Source organism: Lynx canadensis, chromosome B2 (assembly GCF_007474595.2).
Source record: "Lynx canadensis isolate LIC74 chromosome B2, mLynCan4.pri.v2, whole genome shotgun sequence".
Taxonomy (NCBI): domain Eukaryota; kingdom Metazoa; phylum Chordata; class Mammalia; order Carnivora; family Felidae; genus Lynx; species Lynx canadensis.
This window is the reverse complement of record NC_044307.1, coordinates 2,247,278-2,257,956: the sequence shown is the minus strand read 5'-3', so window position 1 is coordinate 2,257,956 and position 10,679 is coordinate 2,247,278. Positions and strand designations below refer to the sequence as shown.

At 38.7% G+C, this 10,679-nt stretch overlaps 1 protein-coding gene across 1 annotated transcript; it reads right to left on the bottom strand.

Annotated features, from left to right (window-relative positions):
• Positions 1-7,349: 7,349 nt before the first annotated feature.
• LOC115514768 (putative olfactory receptor 2B8) lies at positions 7,350-8,288 on the bottom strand. Its single transcript, XM_030316945.1, has one exon. It carries the CDS (start codon positions 8,286-8,288, stop codon positions 7,350-7,352), a length of 939 nt encoding a protein of 312 aa, XP_030172805.1.
• Positions 8,289-10,679: the final 2,391 nt, after the last annotated feature.

Genomic DNA, 10,679 nt, shown 5'->3' with positions numbered 1-10,679 from the left:
TCTCCTTCATTTTATTCATTTTTTTCAAATTTTCAAATGTTTTCCTTTTTTTCTTCTTTTTTTCCCCTTTTTTCTCTAATCTATCAAGCCTCTTTCTTTTTTTTTTAAATTTTTTTCAACGTTTTTTTATTTATTTTGGGACAGAGAGAGACAGAGCATGAACGGGGGAGGGGCAGAGAGACAGGGAGACACAGAATCGGAAACAGGCTCCAGGCTCTGAGCCATCAGCCCAGAGCCTGACGCGGGGCTCGAACTCACGGACCGCGAGATCGTGACCTGGCTGAAGTCGGACGCTTAACCGACTGCGCCACCCAGGCGCCCCTATCAAGCCTCTTTCAACACCCAGACAAAAACACACCTAGGATATAGCATCATTTATTCAATTATTTGAGTGCGTGTGTGTAATTTTTTAATTTTAATATTTTTTAGATTTCAATTCTTTTAATTTTAATTTTTTCTACCTGATTAATTCATTTTATTCCTTCAAAATTATGAAACGAAAAAATTTACGCCCCAAAAAAGAACAGGGAGAAATCACAACCAGGGACATAACCAACCTGGGATATAAGCAAGATGACTGAACCAGAATTTAGAATCGCAATTATAAGAATACTAGCTGGAGTCGAAAATACATTAGAATCCATTTCTGTGGCTATACAAGAAGTAACAGCTAGTCAGGATGAAATAAAAAATGTTGTAACTGAGCTGCAATCATGAATGGATGCCATGGCAGCAAGGATAGATGAAATATATCAGCAAATCACTTATAGAGGACAAGCTTATGGAGAAACATGAAGCAGGAAAACAAGAGGGAGTCTAAGGCAAAAGAGCACAATATAAGAATTAGAGAACTCAGTGATTCATTACAAAGGAATAACATCAGAATCATAGCAGTCCCAGAAGCTGAAGAGACAGAAAATGGGGTAGAAGGTTATGTGAGCAAATCATAGAGGAAAACTTTCCTAACCTGGGGAAAGACACAAACATTAAAATCCAGAAAGCACAGAGGACTCAAAATAGATTCAACCAAAACTGAAGGCATACCGTAATCAAATTCACAAAATACTCAGGCAAAGAGAGAATCATGAGAGCAGCAAGGGAAGAAAAATCCTTAACCTACAAGGGAAGACAGATCATGTTCACAGCAGACCTATCCACAGAAACTTGGCAGGCAAGCAAGGAGTGCCAGGATATATTCAACGTTCTGAGTCAGAAAAATATGCAGCCAAGAATGATTTATCCAGCAAGGCTGTCATTAAAAATAGAATGAGAAATAAAAAGTTTACAGACAAACAAACATTCGAGGAGTTCATGACCACTACACAAGCCTTGCAAGAAAGTTTAAGGACGACTGTCTAAGAGGAGAAAAGACCAAACAAACAAAAACACCAAAACCCAAAAAGATCAAAACTAACAAAGACTAGAAAGGTACACACAACACCACCAGAAACTCCAACTCCACGAGAAACATAATGGCAATACTGGACTAAACACTCCAATCAAAACACATAGGATAACAGAATGGATAAGAAAACAAGATCCATCCATATACTGTTTACAAGAGACTCATTTTAGACCAAAAGACACCTTCAAATTGAAAGTAAGGGGATGGAGAAGCATCTGTCATACTAATGGTCACAAAAAGAAAGCCAGAGTAGCCATACTTATATCAGACAATCTAGATTTTAAAACAAAGACTGAGGTGCCTGGGTGGCTCAGTCGGTTAAGTGTCTGATTTCTGCTTGGGTCAAAAATCTCACAGTACATGAGTTCGAGCACGTCATTGGGCTCTGTGCTGACAGCTCAGAGCCTGGTACCTGGATTCTGTGTCTCCCTGTCTCTCTCTCTCTCTCTCTCTCTCTGCCCCTCCCTCACTCATGCTATTCTATCAAAAAACAATAAATGTTAAATAAATTTTAAATAAAGGCTGTAACAAAAGATCAAGAAGGGTATTATATCATAATTAACAGGCCTATCCATCAAGAAGATCTAACAACTGTAAACATTTATGCTCGAAACGTTAGGCACTCAAATTTATAAATCAATTAATCACACACACAAAGACTCATTGATAATAATACCATAATGGTAATGGACTGCAGAACTCAAATGGCAGCAACGCACATATCATCTAAACAGAAAATCAACAAAAAAACAATGATTATGAATGACACACTACATGAAATGGACTTAACAGATATATTCAGAATTATTTCATCCTAAAGTAATGGAATACACATTCTTCTCAAGTGTGCATGGGACATTCTCCAGAATAGATCACATACCGGGACACAAATCAGCCCTCAATGAGCAAAAAAGATGAAGATCACACCGCGCATATTTTCACACCACAACACTATGAAACTCGAAATCAATCACAAGAAAAAAGGTGGAAAGATAACAAATACTTGGAGACTAAAGACAATGTTACTAACTAACAAATGGGCTAACCAAGAAATTAAGGAGGAAATTAAAAAGTACATGGAAGCCAATTAAAATGATAACACCAAAGCCCAGGACCTATGGGATGCAGTAATGGTGGTCATAAGAGGGAAATATATAGCAATCGAGGCCTTGCTAAAGATGGAAGAAGGGTCTAACCTTACACCTTAAAGAGCTGGAAAAAGAACAGCAAATAAAACCCCACACCAGCAAAAGATAGGAAATAATAAAGACTAGAGCAGAAAATAAGGCTATCAAAACCAAAAAACCCAGTAGAACAGATCAATGAAATCAGAGGGTGGCTCTTGGAAAGAGTTAACAAATATGATTAATCCATATCCAGTTTGATCAAAAATAAAAAGGAAAGGACCCAAATAAATAAAATAAAGAATCACATGGGAATACAAGCTGGTGCAGCCACTCTGGAAAACAGTATGGAGCTTCCTCAAAAAGCTAAAAATAGAATTACCCTACAACCCAGCAATTGCACTACTAGGCATTTATCCATGGGATACACGTGTGCTGTTTCAAAGGCACACATGCACCCCCATGTTTATAGCACCACTATCAACAATAACCAAAGTATGGAAAGAGCCCAAATGTCCATTGATGGATGAATGGATAAAGACGTGGTATATATATACATACAACGGAGTATCACTCGGCGATAAAAAAGAATGAAATCTTGCCATTTGCAACCACGTGGATGGAACTGGGGGGTATCATGCTAAGTGAAATCAGTCAGTCAGAGAAAGACAAAAATCATATGACTTCACTCATATGAGGACTTTAAAAGACAAAACAGATGAACATAAGGGAAGGGAAACAAAATATACAAACAGGGAGGGGGACAAAACGACAAAACAGAAGAGACTCATAAATATGGAGAACAAACAGAGGGTTACTGGAGGGATTATGGGAGGGGGGATGGGCTAAATGGGTAAGGGCCACTAAGGAATCTACCCCTGAAATCGCTGTTGCACTATATGCTAACTAATTTGGATGTAAATTTTAAAAAATACAAAATACAATTAAAAAATATTTTTAAAAAATCAAGAATCACAGAGGACAGATCACCACCAATACAGCAGAAATATAAACAATAATAAGAGAATATTATGAGCAATTAGACACCAATAAAATGGGCAATCTGGAAGAAGTGGACAAATTCTTAGAAACGCATAAACAACCAAAACTGAAACAGGAAGAAACAGAAACTTTTAACACACCCATAAACAGTAAAGGAATCAAATTAGTAATCAAAACTGTCCCAAAAAACAAGAGTCCAGGGTGGATGGCTTTCCAGGGGAATTCTACCACATATTTTAAGAAGAGTTAACACCTATTCTTTTGAAGCCATGCCCAAAATAGAAATGGAAGGAAACCTTACAAACTCCTTCTATGAGACCATCATTACCTTGATTCCAAAACCAGACAAAGAACCCACTCAAAAGGAGAATTACAGAACAATTTCCCTGATAAATATGGATGCAAAAATCCTCAATGAGGTAATAGCCAGCCAAATCACACAATGCATTAAAAGAATTATTCAACAAGACCAAGTGGGATTTATACCTGGGACACAGGGCTAGTTCAATATCTGCAAATCAATCAGTGTGATACATCACATCACTGAAAGAAAGGACAAGAACCACATGGTCCTCTCAATAGATGCAGAGAAAGCCTTTGACAAAATACAGCATCCTTTCTTGACAAAAACCCTCAAAAAGGTAGGGCTAGAAGGCTCATACCTCAAGATCACAAATGCCATAAATGAAAGACCTAATGTTACTATCGTCCTCAATAGGGAAAAACTGAGAGCTTTCCCCCTAAGATCAGGAACAGGACAGGGATGCCCATTCTCACCACTGTTATTCAACATAGTATCAGAAGTCTTAGACTCAGCAATCAGACAACACAGGGGAATAAAAGACATCCAAATAAGCCAGGAGGAAGACACACTCACTCCTCACAGATGATATGACACTCTATGTGGAAAACCCAAAAGATTCCACCAAAACACTTCTAGAACTGATCCATGAATTCAGCAAGGTTGCGGGATGTAAAATCCATGCACAGAAATCCATTGCATTCCTATACACCAATAATGAACCAACAGTAAGAGAAATCAGGAAATCGATCCCACTTACAAGGGCACCAAAACCCGTAAAATACCCACCAATAAGCATAACCAAAGAGGTGAAAAATCAATGCACTGAAAACTATAGAAAACTGATCAAAGACATTGAAGAAGACACACAAGAAAAGGGCAAAATGTTCCATACTCCTGGATGGGAAGAACAAAGATTGTTAACAGGTCGATACTACTCAGGCAATCAACATATTCAACGCAATCCCTATCAAAGCAACACCCGCATTCTTCACAGAGCTAGAACAATCTTAAAATTTGTATGGAACCGGAAAACAACTAAATAGACAAAGCAATCTTGAAAAAGAAAACCGAAGCTGGAGGTATCACGATGCTGGGCTGCAAGACGTATTCAGCTTAACTGAATAGCCACCCAGGTGCCTAGGTACAATATGATTTTTGATAACAGGATTGTAATAGAGATATTCAGTGAAGATAACAAAGCTCAGAGAAATTTAGTCAAAACAAAAAGTCAAAAGACAAGACAAATCCAGAATTCCCACCTGGCTGAGATTAGGGGATTATTCCTCCCTTACCATTTCTCTGCAGTGTTCCAAGATTCTAATTGTTACAAAGCTAAAGGGCAAATATCAATAATTAATGGCACCTGCCTCACAGGCTTGTTTTGAGGAATGAATAAGCACGCACAAAGCATTTCTGAGGGAAAAAATAAGATGTGTTACAAAGCTGTAATGATCAAGACAGTATGGTACTGGCACAAAAAAACAGACACTCACATCAATGGAACTGAGTGTTCTCCACAATAAGAGAACCCAGAAGTGGACCCACAAATGTATGGCCAACCAATCTGTGACAAAGCAGGAAAGAATTTCCAATGGAATAAAGTCTCTTCAGCAAATGGTGCTGGGAAAACTAGACAGCAACATACAGAAAAATGAACCTTCACCACTTTCCTTCACCATACACAAAAAATAAACTCAAAATGGAAGAAAGGCCTAAATGTAAGGCAGGAAGCCATCAAAATCCTAGAGCAGAAAGCAGGCAAAAACCTCTTTGACCTGGGAAGCAGCAACTTTCTCACTCAACGCATCTGCAGAGGCAAGGGAAACAGAAAGAAAAATGAACTGTTGGGACCTTATCAAAATACAAAGCTTCTGCACAGTGAAGGAAACAGTCAGCAAATAAAAGCAACCTACGGAATGGGAGAAGATATTTCCAAATGATATATCAGATAAAGGGTTAGTATGCAAAATCTATAAAGACCTTATCAAACTCAAAAAATGAATAATCCAGTGAAGAAATGGGCAAAACACATGAATACACACTTGTCCAAAGAAGACATCCAGGTGGCTAACAAACACATGAAAAAATGTTCAAAATCACTTATCATCAGGGAAGTACAAATCAAAACCACAATGAGATATCACCTCACACCTGTCAGAATGGCTAACATTAACAACTCAGGCAACGACAGATGTTGGCAAGGATGCAGAGAAAGAGGATCTCTTTTGTACTACTGCTGGGAATGCAAACTGGTGCAGCCACTCTGGAAAACACTATGTGGGTTCCTCAAAAAATTAAAATAGAACTACCTTATGACCCAGCAATTGCACTAGTAGGTGTTCATCCAAGGGATACAGGTGTGTTGTTTAAAAGGGCACATACACCTCACTGCACAACAGCAGTGTTATCGACAATAGCCAAATTATGGAAAGAGACCAACTGTCCATTGATGGATGAATGGATAAAGAAGAACTGGTAAATATATGCGATGAAGTATTACTCAGCAGTCAAAAATGATGAAATCTTGCCATTTGCAGCGACATAGATAGAACTAGACTGTATTTTGCTGAGTGAAATAAATCGATCAGAGAAAGACAAATGTCATGATTTCACTTATATGTGGAATTTAAGACATGTAACGGATTAACTGAGGGGAAGGGAAGGAACAAAAAGAAAAACAGAAGGAGGCATACGATAGGAGACTCTTACATACAAACAACAAACTGAGGGTTGCTGGAGGAGAGAGGAGTGGGGGCATGGGCTAATTGTGTGATGGGTATTAGGAGGGCACTTCTTGGGAAGAGTACATGGCTTCATATGTAAGTGATGAATCACTGGGTTTTACTCCTGAAACCAATACAACACTATCTGTTAACTAACTTGAATTGAAATAAATACATTTATTTTAAAAAGAAATAATATTTATGATAAAGATGAATAAGTAAAAACACTTAATTAAAAAAACTAGAATAAAATCATTTGAAAAATATTTCAAACTTACTTGTGTTTCAAAGTAAAAAGAAAACTACTGAATGGGAGAAGATATTGACAAATGACATAACCAATAAAGGGTTTATATCGTAATTTATAAAGGTCTTATACATACAATGCCCAAAATACAAATGATCCAATTAAAAATGGCCAGAATACATGAATAGACATTCTCCAAAGAAGACAACATGATGACAAAAAACATGTCAAAACATGCTCAACATCACTGATCATCAGGTAAATACAAACCGAAAATGCAATGATATGTTACTTCATCCATGTGAGAATAGCTAAAATCAACAACACAAGAAACAACAGGTGTTGTCAAGGATATTTAGAAATGGGAACTCTCTTGCACTGTTGAATCCATGAATTCAGAGTTTGAACACTCGTTGCTTAAAACAATGAAGTAAGGTAATTCTCATGAGAGTCATCAGCGGAAACGTTGGATGACACGTGCAGACACAAAATCTTAGGGGCTCTGACATTCAAAGTGTTCCATCACAGGGTCTTCCGTACCGAGTCATCTGGAGTCATAGCCCCTACAGAGCACCTTCTTCATTGCTCCAGTCACATCCTTGTTCCGCAGGGTATATATAAAGGGGTTGACCATGGGTGTGACGATGGTGTAGAAGAGAGAAATGAACTTGCCCTGATCCTGGGAGTAGTTGTTGCTGGGCTGGAGGTAAGCATAGATGGCCGTGCCATAGAACAGGGAGACCACTGTGAGGTGGGACCCACATGTCCCAAACACTTTCCTCTGTCCTGCAGCTGACTTTATTCTTAGCACTACCCTGACAACATGACCATAGGAGAACGTTATTAATGCCACAGGTATGAAGAGAATGATCACACCGACAAACAAGAGCTCAGACTCATACACAGTGGTGTCAACACAGGCAAGCTTGAGCAGTGGGGGCATCTCGCAAAGGAAGTGGTCTATTTTATTTCTCCCACAGAGTGGTACAAGGAAGGTGAGCACTGTCTGCAATGAGGAGGTAGCAAAACCAAGGAACCATGATGCAGAAGCCATCAGGGCACAGAGACGGGGGTGCATGATCACTGTGTAGTGCAGGGGCCTGCAGACGGCTGCGTAGCGGTCAAATGCCATCACCCCTAACAGAATGCATTCTGTGCATCCCAACCCTAGAGCAACGAACATCTGAGCTACACAGCCGCCGAAAGAGATAGACTTGTCTTCTCTCCTGAGATGAACCAGCAGCTGAGGAACAGTGCTGGTCGTGTAACACAGGTCCAGAAAGCTTAGGTTGGACAGGAAAAAGTACATGGGAGTCTGCAGGTGTGGGTCCAGGCGGGACAACGCAATGATGCTTGTGTTTCCCAGCAGGGTGAGCAGATAGAAGATCAGAAGAACCACAAAGAGGACTCGCTCCAGCTGAGGCCGGTCAGAGAAACCCAGCAGGATAAAGCCAGTGAAAGAACTTCCATTTTTCTTGTCCATTCTTTCTTATCACGTGTTTCCTGTCAAGACCAAGCATTTAGCAATTTTTAAAAGCAATCTTCAAAACAATAAAATGTTGGCAGGATGTGAATTTAGCATGTTATAAGACAGGGCATGGGATTGTATAAGTAACTCTTTGAATAAATTATGGACTCATGAAATTGCCATCGTTCATATTAATTAATTATATATTATCAGAAAAGAAAATCATAATATTTAATGTAAGAAAAATCAAATAATGGACCTGTGTCTGCATCCGTCATAGGTACAAAATGTCTTTTAGTCTCAGCCTAGTAGGCTGAAAGTACTATAAAATATGTGTGTGCACCCCCGTGTTTATAGCAACACTATCAACAATGGCCAAAGTATGGAAAGAGCCCAAATGTCCACCAATGGATGAATGGATAAAGAAGATGTGGTATAAACATACAATGGAGTATTACTCAGCAATCAAAAAAGAATGAAATCGTGCCATTTGCAACTACACGGATGGAACTGGGGGGTATTATGCTAAGTGAAATCAGTCAGTCAGAGAAAGACAAAAATCATATGACTTCACTCATATGAGGACTTTAAGAGAAAAAACAGATGAACATAAGGGAAGGGAAGCAAAAATAATATACAAACAGGGAGGGGGACAAAACAGAAGGCACTCATAAATATGGAGAACAAACTGAGGGTTGCTGGAGGGGTTGTGGGAGGGAAGATGGGCTACATGGGTAAGAGGTATTAAGGAATGTACTCCTGAAATCATTGTTGCACTATATGCTAATTAATATGGATGTAAATTCAAAAAAATAAAAAAGAGAATTTAAAATCAATAAAATAAATGAAAAATATGTGTGCATTTTGAGAAAATTGGGATAAGGGAAAAGAGGGAGGGAAATCAGAAAGAATAGGAAAGTGATGCATACAGAGTGATAGTCAGCATTTTTAAAATTTTTTCTAATGTTTATTTATCTTTGAGAGAGAGACAAAGGCAGAGTGCAAGTGGGGACATGGGGGAGAGAAGAAGACACAGAACTGAACCAGGCTCCAGGCTCCTAGCTGTCAGCACAGAGCCCAACATGGAGCTTGAACTCACAAACAGTGAGATCTTGACCACAGCCGAAGTCAGACCCTTCACCGACTGAGCCACCCAGGCACCCCAGATTCATTATTTTTCGTATGTATCTCATAATTGCACACAACTGGAATACACACACCACACATGGCACAGGTCATGATACAACATGATCTCGAAAATAAATTCAGTTATACGAATCTATGCCCTGGAATATATTTCTACAAAGAATTCAGTTACATTCAACACATCGCTGCTAGTTCTGCCTACAAACAAATATCAGGTTTCTGTGTGTGTGTGTGGTAGTAAAACAAATACTCAATGAAAGAAAACCTGAGAACAACACCATTCAAACAGTGCTTAACGTTAACCCCAAAGATGCTTAAAATTACCATGCCAATTTAACAGGAACTCTGAAAATTCATCGGCTGTGCAGAGTCCTTTGGAATCAGAACTCTAAAATCCAGGGGCCAACACTCAATTCTTCCTTCTGCAGATTTCTGTTTCACGCATTACTCCATTAGAGTAATTACACCAACCTTCATAAAATTCCTCAAAGAGGTAGGATTACTCCATATCACCATTCTAGTCACAACATTTTAAAGCATTATCCAAATGGGTAACTTATGTACAAAGTGTAATGCTTTGCATCACTTCCTAGGATAAAATAATTACTTGGGTAAATATATAGAGATAAACACAGATACATTCTCAAAGCCATGACAAGTCAAAGAGCTATAATGCAAACCTTTACGTAGTACAAGGAAAGGCCGAAAGGAAAGGATATATTGGTAGTATACAAACTCTCCATCACCCATGTATATTATATGAATGATCACCATTCTGGAAGCTAGCTTGCAGAGTTAGTCACACTAGATCAAACACAATGCCAGCTCTAAGGCTCTAAGGCTCGTCTGATGACCATTTCCATCCAGCTGCGCAGTACTGATTGAGCATAGTAACATACCAACGAAAGAGGCATCAGGACACGACTATTTCAGTTCTTTCATATCCAGAAGGGTAGCCATCCAGCACATTTTTAACTCTTCCAAGAGTTTTAAAATATGACGCAAGTTTCTTTCAAACCAATGTGTGAAAGAAACGGGTACAAAACTGGCATAAAATAAATGTCCATAGAAATGGAATAAAGGATGTGGTAATTCACACTGTTTTATACCTCCTTTGATTTCCTATTAAGATTGAGCAGTGGTATCCACAAAACAGAATCTATGCACCAACAATTTCTTAATAGAATTAATTATAAAGGTATCAGGCACAGTCTAAATATGCAACAACAGGGAATATCCCCTCCTTAACACCTTCTCAGA